The 18,767-nt window shown below is 39.4% G+C and overlaps 1 protein-coding gene across 1 annotated transcript; it reads right to left on the bottom strand.

Moving 5' to 3' along the window:
- Positions 1-1,920: 1,920 nt before the first annotated feature.
- LOC118807647 (adenosine receptor A1-like) lies at positions 1,921-13,295 on the bottom strand. The gene is made up of 6 exons (XM_036569683.1): positions 13,141-13,295; positions 6,757-7,049; positions 5,952-6,514; positions 3,573-3,875; positions 3,386-3,459; positions 1,921-2,199 (listed from the first exon to the last, which is right to left on the bottom strand). Exons 1-6 carry the CDS (start codon positions 13,240-13,242, stop codon positions 1,921-1,923), a joined length of 1,614 nt encoding a protein of 537 aa, XP_036425576.1. The 5' UTR covers positions 13,243-13,295.
- Between the last annotated feature and the right edge of the window lie 5,472 nt (positions 13,296-18,767).

Consider the following 18,767-nt stretch of genomic DNA (forward strand, 5'->3'; position numbering starts at 1 on the left):
ACTCATAATGTTCTGTTTTTTTGTTGTTTTTTTTTTGTTCATTTTCTGCATGATCTTGTTATGCAGTATAAAACCACACTGGCACTGTGAAACATGCCTCAATCTCGCTATGAAAGGAAAACCACTCAACTCTGAATGGTTCATAATCACTAAACACAACTCAGTACACAGGACAGGTGTTGAGGATTAAAAGTCATGTTTGAATGAGGGTCTTTGTTACCCTGAAAAAGATGCTCAGCTGTAAAATGAGGATTTTTTTTTAAAGTAAGCAGAACACATTTATTAATAGTCCAGTTCCTTATTTTGGTAGAGAACAGTGCTTAGATGATCTAGACTGTGTGCCTGTACAGCAGGGGGCACTCTGGACTCTGACATGACGTCTTATGCAGAGCAGGCCAAGACTGACAGATATTTGCTGCTGTAGCCTTAATTACTGTTTGCAGGTCTCTCCCTCAGACCTTTCAAAATTACATTACATTACATTACATTACTGATTGCTGCTCTGTTCAATTTTTATGATTATCATGTTTTCTCCTTTGTGACCATTTCAATTCAGCATTTTAACTGACCAGGTGGGTCATAACAATTCCTTGCACATTTACTCTCCACTGTTCAAAGGATTAAAAGATTCATTGTTTTCATATCGGATTTGACATTCATTTTCAAATTGTAAAAAATTATTACATCCTACATTATCAAACAGTGGTTGTTTAAACAAGTGATAAAATATAACATGAACATCCAGAGTGTAGAAAAACTGGACACTCTGGTGTTCTAGGCCAAAACACAAAATAAACAGGCCTATTTCAATACAATTACCTTATTTACCCAAATCATTCAACCCTAAAATGACAAAAGTAATTAATTTACATCAAATAAAAGTAAATGTATTGATGAATATGAAATGAAACAATGACCAATGACTCAGAATATAAGCTTTAATCTGAGAGTATTTATATTGATATTGGATGAACAATGAAGGAATTATAGATGTGTTTATACATATGTTCTTTTGAAATGAGCAGAATAAGTGATTGGATGATGTAACACAATCTAAAATAAAATTGTTTACTACTTTTGCAGTGAATGACTGTCTGAAGAGACCCATAGACGTCACCAAACACTGAGCATCGTCCCTAATGAAACTCTGCCAGACCTGAAATGCAGCTGTTTTCACTCCCTGCTTCTTTTGGGTCCCCACGTAAGAATTTGTGTTTTGTTAAATACATCACAGGTGACAAAGTGAAATATTAGCAACAGTAATTCTTGTGTAGGTCGTGTAAGACAACTAAAAGTGTAAGGCAGATTTCTTCACAGCATGTTTTGTGTCATCCCAGCTTGAGGGCAAGTTGTTGACAGAGTGAATGCTTAAATGTCTATGCTAGCTGGGGGCTCATGAAATAATATAATTACCAAGAAGAACACAGGCTGTGTGCTGGACTTTGTAGCCACACTATATTTGCTCAAAACTGCCTTCAAATGGTCAGGAAGATGTAACAATACAAGCCTGTCATGACGGCCAAAGGAGGAAGGTATAAGCTGAAGAATATGAAGTAAACTAGATATGAACAGGAGATAACAGTAAAGAATCTGCATACAGTACCCAAAGAGTTGTGCCATCCAAACATGGGGATAAAACTCAGCAATGCAGCAGTGCAACCACGATTCAAGAGAACTTTTTTAGAACTGTGGACTTAAAAAATAGAAATAAATAGAATCAATTTCTTTGTTCTGATTCTTAAAGAGTTCAAAAGGATTTAAATGAGGGGCTAACAAATCAGTTTCACAACATAATTTCAAAGAAACACCACATTGCATGATAAAGAGATGTGAATGTGTAGCACAGCACAAAACTGAAATCTGAAGTTATTTATCTGCAGGATGGTTATAGCTCCTTCAGATATAAGGATAAAGGATAACTCATGTCAGAGGGATGCACACACAGAGAAAACGGTCCACTGCAATGGCCAGGAGTAAGACGACAGAAGCCACCTCTAGCATTATGATGACACAGCACATGAAACGGCAACCATGAAAGGTGTTGTTCATACGGATGTCCACCAGCACAGTTATGGGGATGACCACAGACCCCACCAGGAAATCAGTCACAACAAGGAACACAATGAGACAGAAGGTGGGCTGCCTGAGGGCTCCATATGTCCACACTGCCCAGATCACCAGCACCAGCACTGCTACCCACTGGAAGACAAGGAGTTCAACCAGTATAGATGATGATGATGATGATGATGATAGAGTGTAAGAAGCTGGCTATGACTAAACCTCCCTGTGAGCACCAATGAAAACTTGCATGTTGATGTGTTCTACATAGACTTGTTACACAATGCAAAACCACAGCAGCCTTGTGAAACATGCCCCACTCTATTAAAGGACACCCTCTACATAGCTGATATACACAAAAAAAAAAAAAATGTACTGCACAAGTATTATGCATGCTGTTTTATAAAAAAGTCTGCAGATAGAAATGGAAAACAGTGGCAGCTCTATGCCAGGATACGCTACTGAAAGCGTCACTGAGAAAATACTACATGATAAAATGTTAATGTCTGTTACATGTTCAAATAATACATGGAATGTATTCATAAGATGGAAATGTCCATATCTTTGATACAAACTGGCCTTAAAATGTTCATATGAATTGCTGTTAAATTAGCATTAATATACTACTAGATTCCTGTAGGGTTGGCAAAAAACAGTATTGCTTTGTATGTGTATTTTCTTTCCATGTTTTTGATCAGGTTTTGACACCTATTTAAATTAGAACCACCAACCTTAATGAGATACATCAATAAAACCTAGTTTCCAACCTCATATGTGAGACTTCACGTTTGTTTTGCTACAGTCATGCAGTCATTACCGCAGTGTCTACCCGCCAAGTAGCGTATTTGCAATACTACAGACTAATAAGCTGTTTCAAGTTGTTTTGCCTCTTTCCTTTAAACATTGCATTTACTGTCTGCAGAGATTCAGTTCACAGAGGTGGAAAGTAACACATATTTACTCTCATTACTGTACTTCAGTACATTTTTCCTTGTAAAGGTATTTTAGGAGTAAAATTAAATCATAGTATCTCTACATTTACTTCACATCATCAATTTCTAATAAATATTTTATTATACTATACTATTTTCCTTTTCACCTTGTTAAATGTATTCAGTTCTGAAAGCCAATCAAAACACATCAGAGTTCATACATGCAACATTTACTCAAGGAAAAAAGAGGCTAACAATGTTAGCAACACACACAAAGAGCACAATTTATCCAACAATGTATTTTACTGTCAACTTGATCTATTTTCAAATGAACTAAAGGAAATTGTTATCATCAGCCTCATCAGTTTGAGCCTGAAATCCACCACCCTCTCTACAGTCTTGTGTTGGGCAAGCAGCAGGCAGTTGCTGCTGCGCCAGGAGTCCAGCTGCTCGACTTCCTTCCTGGTTCCTTGAAGACACAGTCACTGGTATACAAACTGAAAAGAGAGGTGAGAGCACACAGCCTTGTGCAACTCCAGCACTGAGGGTCCGGGGGTCTGACCTGTGTTTTCTAAGCTGCACCTGCTGTTCTCCTGTTTGTCAGGAAATCCATGATCCACTGACAGATGGGATCTGGCGCAGACAGGTGGGACAGTTTGATCTGCAGGAGCTCTGGCACTGTGGTGTTGAAAGCTGAGCTGAAGTCCACAAACAGAACTCTAGCGTAGGTTCCAGGACTGTTGAGATGCTGTAGCATGAAGCGCAGGGCCATGTTGACCACATCAACAGACCTGTTAGCTCTGTATGTGAACTGCAGGGGATCCAGCAGAGGGTTTGTAACGGCCTTCAGGTTTGCAAGGACCAGGCGTTCAGAGACCTTCATGACTACAGAGGTCAGGGCTACAGTAGATCCCTTCCTCAGACCTTTCAAAATTCTATTTCATCTTCATTGGTGCTCTCAATTCTTATCAGCTCATTTACTGTATTAATTAATCTTGTTTTTCCCCTTTTGATCATTTCAACTCAACATTCTAACTGACCAAGTAGGTCATAACAATTCATTTCACGTTTGCCTTCCAGTGTATGAAGCAGGACTGAAAGAGTCATTGTTTTTCTATCAAAATCATAATATGAAAGAGAGCCATTTTCAATTTGCAAAAGGTTATTACACCCTATAAAATCAACAGTGGGTGTCTTAACAAATAAAACATACATATAACCTAATAACATGAACGCCCTGGTGCAGAGTGCAGTAAAAAAGGATGTGCTGGTCTTCTTGGCCAAATAAATATATTAAAAAAAATAAATACATAAACATGCCTGGTTCTTAATTTATATAAAATATAATTTCTAATGAAGTCAGAATATTAGTAAGAAATATCGCAGTTGGATAATTTACCCAAATTATTCAGTCCTAACATGAAGATTGTGCTTAGTTTACATGTATTGAAAGTAAACTTACAACAGGGATGAATGAAACAATGACATTAAAATACAAAATATAAGCTTTAACTGAGAGTATTTATATTGATATATATTGGAAATTAAAACGTTTTTCATATTCTGCGCATTTCAGAAAACTATAAGTTAATTGGATGAATTAACACAATCTTCAATATAATTATTTAGGACTTTTACACTCAGTGACTGTCTGAAGGGACCCATATATGACACCAAACACAGAGTATCTTCCCTGGTGAAACTCCACAGACCTGAAATGCAGCTGTTTTCACTCCCTGCTTCTTTTGGGTTTTTTGTGTCTGTGTTCTTTTGTTGAATGTCACAGGTTGCACATTGAATTTTTGGCAAAAGTAATTCTTGTATAGTTTGTGGGGTTTAGTGGAGTCAACTTTATAAGGCAGATTTCTTCTCAATATGTTTTGAGTAATCCCAGCTTGAAGGCAGTTTGATAATGGGGTGGATGCCTAGATTGTTTTGCCAGTTGAGGGCTCCTGAAATGACTAAACTACCTAAACTGTACAAAAAAGATAGATTTATAATGTATTTGTAGACAATATATAGATTTGTTTTGTAACTTAGTCACATGGCTGACCTAAAAATTCTTTAAATTTTAAAAAGTAAACATTTAATGATATATCAAATAATAACAGAATGTCACACAGATTATTGTTCTGTTGACTTACTGTTTGATGTTAAATTAAAATTTAAGCCGCTAAAGTTACTTATACAAACCCCAATTTTGGAAACGTTGGGACACTTCATAAAATGCAATAAAACAAACAATGTGTGATTTCTTAATTTTCTTAAATCTTTTTTTTTTAACTGACAAAAGTACAAAGACAAGATTTCCAATATTTTAGAACTTAATTGTATTTTATAAATATGAAGAAATATAGAATTCGATGCCTGAAACACACTCAAAAAAGTTGGGACAGATGCATGTTTACCACTGTGTAATATCACCTTTTCTTTTCATTACAGTTTTTACTGGAACTGAAGATACAAATTTTTGCAGGTTTGCAAGTAGAATTTTTGCCCATTCTTTTTACAAAATACAATGAAGTTGATCAGCCAATATATTAAATCTTACTTTCTATGTACTTCTGTCGGTTTAATGAAGGTTCAAAATAATGAACAAATCACAGATTCTTGTTTTTATTGCATTTTACAAAATGTCCCAATTCCTCTGGAAATGGCATGGAATTTTTTTTTTAGAAAACAACAAATCGACTCAACAGTGCCGGAGATTTTCCTTCAATTGATGGAAGAAGGAACATTTACAGACGACTGTGAAGGCTGAGCGACGTGTCAATCATAATTTTGCAAATGGTCAATTATGTTCTTTGAGCACCTCATATATGTCAGCAGTTGCAGTAGGTTATTACAACACTGGCTGCTGTCTAGCACTTCTGTTTTCGGTACTGTTGTCTTTTGTTCTGGTGTTTTCTGCACGGCTGTTTGTGTTTTTGTCAGTATTATTCTCTGTGTTGTTCTGTTCACTCTGCTGCTGTTCTCTGTCATGATAAACTCTTCCCCACAGCTTCCTACACGCCTCTTTTATCTTTGGGATCCTAAACGCATAAACTATGGGGTTAACTGCTGAATTAGTATGAGACAGGAGGACACCTATTTCAATAGCAACAGAGGGCACCTTCATATTATGACCATATAATCTTACAGTGACCATGAGGAACAGAGGGAGCCAACAGACAACAAAGAGAACCAAGACCAGAACCAGTGAAGCAGCCAGTTTATGTTCTTTCTGGTAGTATTTGTGGGACTTGGAAGCCACACCTATATTTGCTCTTAACTGCCTTCGAGTGGTCAGGAAGATGTAACAGTACAAGCCTGTCATGAGAGCCAACGGAGGAAGGTATAAGCTGAAGAATATGAAGTAAACTAGATATGAATAGGAGATAACTTTAAAGAATCTGCATTCATTACTCTCTGCACCCAAAGGGTTGTGCCATCCAAACATGGGGATAAAACTCAGCAATGCAGCAGTGACCCAGCAGAGTGCAACCACAATCCATAAGCGTTTTTTAGAGACTGTAGATTTATACCTGTGAAGGAAATAAGTAATATCAGTTTCTTTGTTCTGCTTCTTTAAAAAAGATTAAAGGGAGGGCTAATATATCAGTTTTACAACATAATTTCAAAGAAACACCACAGAACACCACATCGCTCGAGTTGTCAGGGTGTAGCACAGTATCAAACTAAAATCTTAAGTTTTATTTTCATATTTTGATATTTGTCTACAGGATGGTTATAGCTCCTTCAGATATAAGAATAAAAAACTACTCACGTCAGAGGGATGCGCACACGGAGAAAACGGTCCACTGCGATAGCCAGGAGAAAGGCGACAGAAGCCACCTCTAGCATTACGATGACACAGCACATGAAAAGGCAGCCATAAAAGGAGCTGTTCATACTGATGTCCACGCGCACAGTTATGGGGATGGCCACAGACCCCACCAGGAAATCAGCCACAGCGAGGGACACAATGAAGCAGAAGGTGGGCTGCCAGAGGGCTCCGCATGTCCACACTGCCCAGATCACCAGCACATTGCCCAGACAACATGCTACAGCAATGATCATCTCAAGAGGCAAGAAGAACCACAAGGCACTGCTACCCATTGGAAGAGAAAGAGATCAGCCAGTACAGATGGTGATGATGGAGTGTAAGAAGTTGATTGTGATTAGACTTCCTTGTGAGCTTGGACAAAAACTGGCTGTGGCTAGACTTCCTGGCTGGCTGGGGCTAGACTTCCTTGAGAGCTCGGACAAAAACTTGCACGTTCATGTATTCTACGTTAATTTGTTACACAATGCAAAACCACACCAGCATTGTGAAACATGCCGCAGTCTATTAAAGACATCTTCTAAATAGTTATTATTGTGGTGTCCTCCCCAAGCCGCACTACTGTGAGGAGCTTAAGAGGTGTAGACATGCAGAGCGACTCTTGGGAGGCGCCACACTCCTGGGTTAAAAAGGTACTGCTACTGCTGTTATTACTGTTGTTGATATTAGTGTAGTTGCGTGGCTTGGATTTATTGGGACCAAGGAGGGTGGGTTAATAGAGTTTGATTACTGTCAAAAAAAATTGTGTGTGCTCATCCACAGCTGTACATTATGGGAGGCATTTCATTTTAGTTGTTGTTCTGGTATTTCAGTCATATCTAAAATGAAAAAGCTAATTGAGAAAAGAAAATCCAAGCTTCCCTTTGGCTTTGGCTTTTCTTCATGAAATGCAGAATACGTGTCAAAACTAAAATCAAAATGCAATATTTACATTCTTATTTCTTTTTCATAGCAATCAGCTGCATATCTGACAAAATTAAAATGAAAATGCAATTGACAGTGTCAGAATGAAAAGGCAAATGCAAACAAACATCGGCGCCACCTGCTGGAGATTTCATTTGCCACTTTGCTTTTTCGTTTTCAAACTGATCAACATGCAAATTATATGTTAATTAGCACTAGGCGGAGCTACGGGGTACATTTTAGGACATCCTCAGACCTCAGAGTCAGAACAGCATCTTTCCTCAAGCTAAACGACTTCGAGTCTCGAGAAAAAACATTGTCATGTCTCAGATCTGGTGAAACTGAACATCTCTGATCCAAACGGCCTCAGAGAAAAGGTATCAGACCAAATGCAAGCCTGGTCGAGCATATATTGGTTCGTATAACTTAGAAAACTATTGTGTATCTTGATATAAATGCCAGTATAACATTTTCACAGTTTTTCTGAGCCTGTTTGGTCTGAAGTAAATTGCTGTTGCAATCTTTGAGGGCAGCAGTGTTATATGGAGCAGGCTAAACGCAGTGGTGTCGTTTGGTTTCTGTTAACCTCTTATGGCTTGTGTCCCTGTCCCGTCATCCACTGCAGGATTCTGCCAACAGTCATTTCTCCATGTTCATCTTGTTCTTACGTAAAAAAAAAATGGAAACACGTTAGTGTGAAAACAGATTTGTTATTTTTACAATAGCTAAAACATATCTATATCTTCAGTTTCCTGTAGGAAGTCCAGGAAAAAAGTTCATGACGTTTATTTCCATGCTGTAGTTCAAGGATCCCATCTGACTGAAGACAGGATGGCACTTCTCCAGAATAAAAGTTGCATCTACCTAAAAATGAAATTAAATATTTGACTCTGTTAGCTCCAGTTCTAAACTAAAGGCCAAACACTAGAAGTCAATAATCCACAAATAGCCCGAACTGTTTCTGTAAAAATATTACTAAAACTTCTCTCAAACTGCATCCACTAGTGGACATGAGTCTATAAAAATGAATAAAACACTGCTACAGACAACCATTTAACATTTTCACAAAGCAGCCACATCTTGGATCAGATTCCTCCATATATGATGGTAACTGTCACTAAAACTGATTCTAGATCAGAACCTTTGCTCCTTAGGTGTTCGAGTTTTAAGGCTTTTCAATGGTAAATCACCACTGATTTTATGATTTTGTCTAGGCTTAATCTATGTCCATGAAACCAGACCTTATAGTTCACCACGTCATACTCTGTCTTAAACCTTGTTAATTTGTGCTAAATTTGGACCCCAAACATGTCTTGGTTCCTGATCAACAGCATCTAGCTTAGGGTAAGTGAAAACCCTTCTTTTAATGCTTTATTTAATGGAAACCCCATAGGAAAAAATTGTTTACCTTGTCATCGTCTCCTGTACAAACAGTGATAGACAAAGATCTGGGTATGTCTTCATGATCTTCGGGAGGTCATAAAGCAGCAGGCCTTTCCTAAGCTGGTCAAAAACTGGTATGACTCTCATAGTTGAGTGAAGTACAACAGCTCTAAAACAAAAGCATGGGGGGAAATACTTTAGTGGACTAATGTTGTCCTTTATTTAAAGTAGCATTTCTTAGACCTGGCCATGGAGTACCTCTGTCCTAATTCATCTGGGCCTGTATTCACTGCACGTCTGAGTGCTGATCTAGGATCGTCTTGTCAGTAAAGTGTTACAAGCTCAGGAACCACTAAAGCTCAAAGGAAATGGCAAATTGTCTAGGGTCTAACTTATGTGTTCTAGTCCTGACTGTAACCAAGGCACACTGTGCCTACGAGTTGCGATTTAGCATGAAACATAAGCCTAAGTAAAAGTGTATGCCTAAATCTAGTTGAAAACTCACCTGCTGCAGAGTCTCTAAATCACCTGGAAAGGGGTTGGGGCCAGCCCAAGCCTTAAGCCTGTGGTCGACCAGCTCAAGCCGTTCCATGATAGCGTTCAGGTTTTACTAGTCAATGGAATGGGTGCTCTGACAAAAATCCAAAATATAGGCAAAAGGAGTCCACAAAAGGGGAACGAGCATAAGAGAGAGAGAGAAAGAGAGAAAGATGCCTGCCGGTCCACCACTCGCCATTCCAACAAAACACTGTTTTCCCGCCGTTGGTCTCCTCCCTTCCGGCTGAGCCTCATCACCATTAATAAAGGCATATATGAGGTTGGCACCCCGTGTGGTTCCAACATGAAAGTCAGTATCTGCACAAGCTCATAACTTTCCTAACATAAGTCATAATTTATAAGAGAGGAATCTGATCCTAAAGCACTCATGCTCTGAGAAGCTTTGTGAATACAGGGCCTGATCTCACTATTCAGCTGCTTAACAAACTCTCTCAAAGTGAGTGTGTTAGAGCACGGAATATACTAAAATGTGCAGGATGGGGTCACTGCGCATTAAGAACTACCAATTTATAAAAAAACAAAAACTTTCAGCTTCAAAGTACCAAGATAACACTGTAATTAAAAGATATTTCAAGTACTGTAACCGCATGTTGCATACTGTCAGTAGTCTGCATGTTTTATAGAACAAATAAACCTAAAAAGTCTAAATCAAGGTTTGTTAAAAGTAGTAGTTAAAATGAAACAGTCTAACCATTTTAGTACTCACTAAGCAACTAAAGTACCTGATCTCATCTTTCTTTTTTACAGACACCCTCTTAGTGAATCCACAGTTTAGAATTTCCTCAGTAAGGTCAATGATGTCATCATGAGTTGCACTATTAATCTGAAAACAGAATGCTGAACTGAACAATTTAAACTTAATTATCAGGAGGGATGACAACCAATTTGTGTTGTCCACCCCCACCTAGAATGGAAAAATCAAAATAATTTATAAATATAACCAACCACAATTTCTATATTTCTTTAGTATCATTTCATTAAAAAGGCACATTTGAAGGCCTTGGATATCAGTTATAGAGAACCCACTTACCTGTAGATTTACCAGCCACCAGATACGTTTGCCAGTTTCAGATGTGTTTTCACAAGCAACTCTGACAACATGAGTGACACAGAAGAGAATTTACACAGTTCAGAAATTACATTACATAGTATTGTATAGTTTAACAGACATACAGTGCAGTTATCAATTACACATGCCACAGGTTCCCAATTCTGGTTCTGGAGTACAGCTCCAACAGATTTACTACATCTCAGGAAGTGAATGTTTATGAGCTTGGCCTTGTTTTCCAAAAGCAACTTAGTTTTATAAATCATCTTAACTAGTGGAGAGTGTTCAGTGTGATGCTCACTAAACCATTTAATAATCATGTTTTTAGAAAAATGCTTTTGGGAAACCCAGCCCTGAGTAGTCCAGGTGTGTTGGGAGCAGGAAACATACTAAAATCCAGGACTGGGGACCTGTGACCTGCACTAATGGAGAACATAAAGTAACATAAGGCAGCAAACTGGCCTGTGACCTGCACTAATGGAGAACATAAAGTAACATTAGGCAGCAAACTGGCCCGTCTCACACCTACCCTTTTCTTGTTGTACTGACTGTCCATGGCGACTGGACGGGCCCCTTTCTGTCTGTTGTCCCTGTCCACCGCCAGGATCGACTCTACCCTGTCTGGCTGGCCTGACATCTCCTGCTGAGCTTAAACGGTTGGTTAGCGTCGACACAAGTTGGCTCTACCTGCAGAGAGAAAGTCTCACATTCAGTGTTTGCCTACCTAATAACTGAAATGGCTCTATTATTATCTATGTAATGCCAACTTTTAAAGTTATATTGTCATTCATCTCAACCTTTTGCACATTATTAAATCTAAACTATATATAAACTTGATTAACAATGCAAACTTACTCATATCAGCAGTGCGGCGACTCTGCAAATGGTCCTGATCGGAAGTATGAGACCTGGCATTATTGTCCTTTTTGGATCTCTGTGATGTGCGACATAAATGATTATGAGGTTGATAATCGATCTGAGACTTACCACAATTCAAAGTGTTAATACTAATAATTCATATAATATTATGCCACTAATATAGTATAATAAATATTACTGGGATAAAATAGAACATTAAAATGACAAAAATTATCCTTTACCTTTTTGAAGATGTTGAATTTTGGCATCTTGAAATGGAAGAATATGCTGTTGCACTTCTTCAAGGTCATGTTCATGTTCTTTATCCCCTCTGTTTCAGGCACTGCAGTTGATGAAGATGCTGCCGCCAGAGTTGCCAAGCTGGCGTGATCCTTTCTGTCAGAATTAAGCAAGCCTCTTGACAGGGATTCTGTCAACAGCTGACTCTGAGCTTTTACAGCTTGAATCAGCTTACTTTCAGAGCCAATTCTCAGAAGAAGCTCTGCGTGCACAGCATCAATGATGGTGTGGTGAAGCTCTTTAAGAGCATGTTCTCCATCTGCTACTGTGACCGCAGTGAATGGGGCCAGAATTTCCTTGACAGCCTGAGTAACACTCTGGACCTGCTCATCAGCAATTAAGAGAGAAGATCCATGGACCCCAGTGGATGACATCTCCTGGACTTTGTGTAGTATTGCATGTATGCAACAATGGAGAGCAGCCACAGAGATAGTTGGAGGAGATGTACTAAGTTTTTCAGAGCTGCGTGAGTCACTTTCAGGTGTTTCTTCAGCATTTAAAACCACAGCAACCAACACATGAGCTGACACACTGTCCATTATGTTGTTCACCATCTCTTTGGAAAACAGATCTATCGTGTCAGTAAACACCTTAGATGGGGGGTCTTGCGATCTCAAAACTCTCAGGAGTGACTGTGAAGGGCATCACCAGATTTGGAATATCTTTAGCTGAGGCAGAAGCTGGAGAAGAGGGGCAATGCAGGACATGAGAAAACGTTTTATTGACTCGTTGGCAAATTCACCAAGAAATTCAGAAGTAAAGTACTGCTGTAGGTCAGTGTGGCTCTGCAGTCGTCTTGCGCCAAGAACAGACTCTGAAATGTTCAGGGAGGTCAATCTGTACTTCAGTATGATCTCCACCATTTCGGCGAACTCCTGGGTGGCTGTGGTCAAAAACATGTCATCAACTCTTTTGGCCGCTGCAGATAACTCCTCAAGAGAGATATAATGACCTGAGCCCTGTAAACCCAGGGAGGTCATCATGGTGTCGACTAAAGTGGCCATCGAAACCATCTCTCTGCTCTTGGGTCAATCTTGTTCACCTGTAATCCTCACTGAAGGTCTTTGTGATTCCTCACTTTTACCCTTAGGTGACTCAGAAGGAGTAGGGGTCCCAGGAAGTGAAACAATGTGCTCAGGTGACATGGCAGGAGAAGATCTTGCTGGATGTTTGTCCATTACTGTACTGTCCAACGTGGGCCTAATTAGATGAAATGTCGGCTGTGATTCCTCTGAACTGTGATGGCCTTTTGATGAGGCTAGTGGGTCTGTAATCGCCTGAAGTACGTTGTCAATGGTTTCCCCCACATCGATGTCTGAAGGGTCAACTTTAGCTGCTTTCTGCAGATACGCTGCAGAAAAATCCTCAAGCTCGCTCATCGCACTGCTGTAAATACTGTACACAGTGGACCACAGATTCTCCTCAAAGACATCAGAACCTAATTCCATCCCATCCAAAAGGTTCAGCTTGTGTCTCTTTCAAACCACTGGGTGACGCGCTGGAATGCAAACATTTGCAAATTCCTTCAATGACAGAATCGACGATTGCAGATGCCTTTGCTGAGCATTCAGATGGACTTGATTCAGCGCTGGAATCTGTCTGCTTGGTGTGAGCACTCAGTGAATGGAGAGAACTTACAAGGAAGCTCTCTGAAGACTTCAGTAAGATTTCACTCACTTTCTGAGCTGCCTTGGTTCGAGAGTTCTCACTCTGGATTTTCTCAAAGCTCTTAGCAGTAGAGCTTTGAAGAAAAGACGATACCTGAAAATCCAGAGGAACGGCAGGAATGCTGTCTCCAAAAGGTGAAGTTGAGACCTCTTGAATGTAAGCCATTATGTGGTCTACAAGCAACTCAGCTGTGTGAGATAAATCAGGGGAACCTTGTCTAAATACTGCCTGATCATCCTCAGATACCTTTTCTGTCACATTGCTAAGAAGCTTGAGAACGAGAATCCTCCTTTTCAAGGCCACCGATGGCCTTTATGGTGGCATTCACAACATCTTTGGTGATCGAAGAATGGCATGAGGATCCTGGTCTTGCAAGGAAAAGCAACTAAGGATCCACGTTCAAAACTTCTCCAAGCTTTGGAACAATGATTGTGTGATATGGTGGTCACAATCTTCACAATGTTCATGATCATTTCAGTAATTTTGTCCCTTGTGAACTGCAAGCAGAAATCATAATGACAGCTCTTAGTCATCACTAGTATTGTTTTCCAGGGGTCATGTACTTTGATTTTAACTATTACATTAAATGGTTTCGAATAAAAACCATGCACTATTTGACGCATTCCATCCTGTATCACCTGAAATTGCCTGAAAGATTTGAAAAAAAATGCAGAAAAGCAATTTTAGTTTAGTTTATTTTAATTCATCAATAATGAATCCTGCATATTGAACCACCCCTTTCTAAGAGAAACGTCATGTCTGTTAGCTCTTTTATGGCTACCAGCTTCTACAGAATAAGGCACAGCCAATCAGGATTAAGCATTGTCACCACAATATAAATAATAATAAGAAGCCGAATTTAAACCGTATAGAGAACATTTGGTCTCACATTAAACACAAACTAGCTTTGCAATGTTTTTCAGCTGTTTGAAGCCATCAATGCTGAGTGGATCAATACTGACTCTTCTTTCTGCAAAAGACTGTCTGCAAATTTACACACAAAACGTCAACATTTAAAGAAATCAATCAGAGTGGCTCTAGAGAAAATTAATCAGTCAAAACTGTTCAGAGCGTTGGTGACAGTAACCAGACCTCTGAAGAGTATAATGCCTCTAAAAGCCCTTTACAGTCTTAAAGTATTACATGAAGTGCTGATAAATATGTTGCTGCTGAACTACTGTTTAAAACTTCGGTATCTCTGGTCATATAATAACAGTGTTGACTGAAATATTATAAACTAGACACCAAAACATAAACCAAAGGTTTGTTCAGAAGCAAAAGTACTATGAGAACAAAAAGAAATTATGACATGGCAAAAATACTTCGTTATTAAATAATAAACACAATTAATTATATTAATTTCTGAAAATAAATTACTAAGTAGCTACTTGATCATTATGTTTCAAATATGAGGCATTCTGGACATTCTGGAAGTTCATTCTCAATGCCACACAGCTTTCCCTGTTTTAATATAATCGTCTGCAGCTCTTTTCATCATAGAACATTTCTTAATTTGTACAGCTTCCTATGTTTTTTGCAAAAAAATAAAAAAATACAAACTAGTTTTATATTGTTCAAAACAGTGATTCCAAAAGTACCAGAAGAAAACTTTTTTCAGATTTATCACTTTTGTACCATCATCAACACTACATATAAAGCTCAGCAGACGTGTATATATATTGATGGTTTTAGAATGACATAGATGTGATGTTCAGGCATCCACATACTTTTGGCCACGTGGTATATTTGTATCAGACCAGGGCTGGTCACAATGTAGATATACTATGATGGTCTCTAAAGGGAGGAGTAGAGGCAAATTGTGCAGTAACGCCATGTCTATAATTATAAACCTGCAAAGTGCATCAGGGTAGGTGGTCCTAATAAACTTTCAACTTACCAAAAGTAAACAAATAATGGCAGAAAGATGTGCATTTCTATGTTCAGTGATCAATATTAACAATTGTTAACTGTTGCAGAGTTCATTTGAAAAATAAACTGTGGTAGTAGGTAGACGTCCGCAGTATGTGGCAGTCATGTTGGTGGTCCTGCTAACTAAAATTCTGTGGCGATTCTACACAAAGCAATAGAAAAACCATAGAATGGAAAACAAAGTCAGTAAAAAGGGCTACTTATACATAAACACAGTTTAGAAAACACAAAATCTAGTGCCACAGATAAAATTCAATACAACTGCAGTACTAAAACGTTTTTAATACTGTACTAATATTTTTGTTGCATTTGTTTTGAAACTGTACTATTACAGCAGTATTAATACTGTATACTGTACTACTGTTTTAATACTCCAGCAGTACTGCATATTTATTATTATAGGAGCAACACCTCAAACACATTCAAACATAATGATATCTAAACTCACATTAGTAAGTTTTACATCATTTTAGCACAATTTGTTGAGATTGAGTGGTTTGGTGTGAAATGGTTGATTGTAGAGACTCATTTCTTTACGGTGGTGGTGGTGACAGGAACCAGGGATTATCATGTCTACACAAATTTTATTTACTACCCAAAACCACCAGTGAACCTACATGTGAACAGGAAGCAACGATTGTGTCTGTTTAAGTCTACATTGAAAATGAGCACATAAAGATGCATCAAACAGAATGATCAACGTTAGCTCTATTTCCAAAGTAATTTCTTCTTCAAAGTTTTGGAAAATAACTCAGTTTAATGTAGACAACAACAACCGAGTTTAAGCTTTACAAGGATGTAAGACTAGGATACATTTAGGCTAACAGCTCTTTTGTTTTTCTAACGTTCTGGGGGAATATTTGGGCTCTGCGCTCAAACTTGGCGTCTCCTCTGTCGAAGCTCTAAAAACCAGATATCTGCTAATCTGGGCCCTGAATTGTGTAATCACTGGTACTGAACCGAACTGCCATCGACTGACTGGTCACCCAGTGATTAGCTACAAAAATAGGACATGTAGCGTTAGTGACTCGATTTGAAACCCTCTCCTCTAAACACTATTAGCTCCTCTCTGTACTGCAGAAATCGGACGGCAGCGCTCGCGCTTAACGGCGCTGGGGTGGTTGCTAAGCGACAACTGCAGTGCCTCAGCAGACAAGCCAGCTAACTTTAGCCTAGCCAACTAGCTACCTAACGCCAACGCTAGTGATTTTACTCTCAGACTGACCCGGACATACAGCTGAATTAGCTGAGTATGTGTGCAGAGCTCAGCTCAAACTAACTGGTTAAGGTACTCTTTACTCCTCACCTTTTAAATGCAGGGTTTTAAGGTACCCGTGTGGCAGCCCTCACTCCACTTGCGGAGTCTTCGGTCTTCAGAGCTGAAACATCCGATGTCGGCAAATACACAACACCCTAATCTCAGAAAATAATGTAAGCCAGACGTTTTCGTATAAACACGATTAATAAACTGTTCAAACAGTGAACGTACTGAGTGTTAAACAGCTCCTAACGGTCGCGTTTGGATTTAAACAGTCAAATCGAACGCTCGAGGAAAGCGCGCGCTGCAGAACCGGCCCTCTAGGGGCGGAGCCAGACTGCTCAGCTCCTCCTCTGCCGTGTTTTAATTGGTCACAAACTCTGCCAGTCATTTGTATTTTCTTTCTTGCTTTTTGAACCTCAGCACAAAACTGCATATTAACCTAAAGCTCTTAAAACACAGTTTAAGGTATTTTGTGTATTAAATTAATATAAACATTAATAATGTAGCGTCCCACTACCAGCTCCATCAGCCGTGGTCGCGTGGGAGGCGTGGCTATGCGAAGCGGCGAGTGGGGAGCGACCGAGAGACTGAAACCATGTAAATAGGTGGGACTGATGGCTTGGAGGTGTGTAAATGTGTTGTTCTGTTGTGCTATTCTCACCTGGGCTGGTTAGTCGGGTAGAAGTGCAATAGTGCCCTCCGTCATGTAGGCATGTGTGGCTGTTGGTGACCAGCCTGCTATCCCCGCCGTTTAGAAGAGAGTGAAAAGTGAATCTATAAAACGGACTTTAGTTAGTGAATTGGTTCATAAGGGAGCTGGAACGTGAACGTCCACCACTTAAAGAGGAGCTCTGGCAGAACAAATTTCACCGTTCAAGCTTGCAAAATATGTAGCCTCTTTAACTCGATATTACAGCTCAGTCTCCTCTACTGTATGTATGTGTTCACGGTGAATGAAAGACTTTTTAAAAGTGGTCCGATGTCGCCACCTGGCGGTCATTCAGTGTAACAGCTGCTCAAAAACAGCACAACGACACATAAATGGCAGAGCGAGGATCACACTGAACGCTCTCTCTACCAGTTAACCCTTGTGTGGTGCTGCGGTCTGTGGAAAAAGAAAAAAAAATGATCTGATTCATTATAATTTCAACCCCAGATTCTTCAGGTGCTCATTTTCTGTGAAGAACATTCAGCGATCAGGCATAACATTGTGACCACCTCCTTGTTTCTACGCTCATTGTCCATTTGATCAGCTCCACTTACTATATAGGTGCACTTTATAGTTCTACAATTACAGACTGTAGTCCATCTGTTTCTCTGCATACTTTGTTAGCCCCCTTTTACCCTGTTCTTCAGTGGTCAGGACCCCCACAGAGCAGGTACTATTTGGGTGGTGGATCATTCTCAGCACTGCAGTAACACTGACGTGCTGGTGGTGTGTTAGTGTGTGTTGTGCTGGTACAAGTGGATCAGACACAGCAGTGCTGCTGGAGTTTTAAACACTGTCCACTCACAGTCCACTCTGTTAGACGCACCTGCGTTGTTGGTCCACCCTGTAGATGGAAAGCCAGACACAATAGCTCATCTCTTGTTGTACAGTATGAGCTAATCATCCTCTAGTACTTCATCAGTGGTCACAGGACACTGCCCACTGGACGCTGTTGGCTGGTAATTTTTGGTTAATGGACTATTCTCGGTCCAGCAGTGACACTGAGGTGTTTAAAAACTCCAGCAGCACTGCTGTGTCTAATTTTTTTCTGATTTTTTTTCTTTTTCCATCGTTTCATATGACTCATCTGTGAGTTATCCAGCGCTATATTATTTTTATTGTTAAGTGCTTCTGCTTTTTTCAGGTGCATTTGTTCTGTCTTGTTCACAGAACAGCTCTGCCACCTAAGAAGTTCAGTAAATTGGTGTTGGGGGGACCAAAGTCAGAAGCCCCATTCAGAGAATGAATGAGAATGAAGTGAGAGATTTAAAGGCATGAAAAAATCCACGATACCTGTAAAAAGACATCGTAAAGAAACATTGAATTTGCGGTATAGT

The sequence above is a fragment of the Colossoma macropomum genome, unplaced genomic scaffold (genome assembly GCF_904425465.1).
Source record: "Colossoma macropomum unplaced genomic scaffold, Colossoma_macropomum, whole genome shotgun sequence".
In the NCBI taxonomy this organism is placed as follows: domain Eukaryota; kingdom Metazoa; phylum Chordata; class Actinopteri; order Characiformes; family Serrasalmidae; genus Colossoma; species Colossoma macropomum.

Bases quoted from the DNA above. Each gene is read 5' to 3' on its own strand.
- LOC118807647 (XM_036569683.1), bottom strand. From the start codon at position 13,242: ATGAGCGAGCTTGAGGATTTTTCTGCAGCGTATCTGCAGAAAGCAGCT. The intron at 7,050-13,140 runs GCGATTACAGAC...TTGCCTCTTGAG, and splicing joins CCATTGACAACGTACTTCAG to ATGATCATTGCTGTAGCATG. The intron at 2,200-3,385 runs GTAGAGAGGGTG...CTTGTCTTCCAG, and splicing joins TGCTTGCCCAACACAAGACT to TGGGTAGCAGTGCTGGTGCT.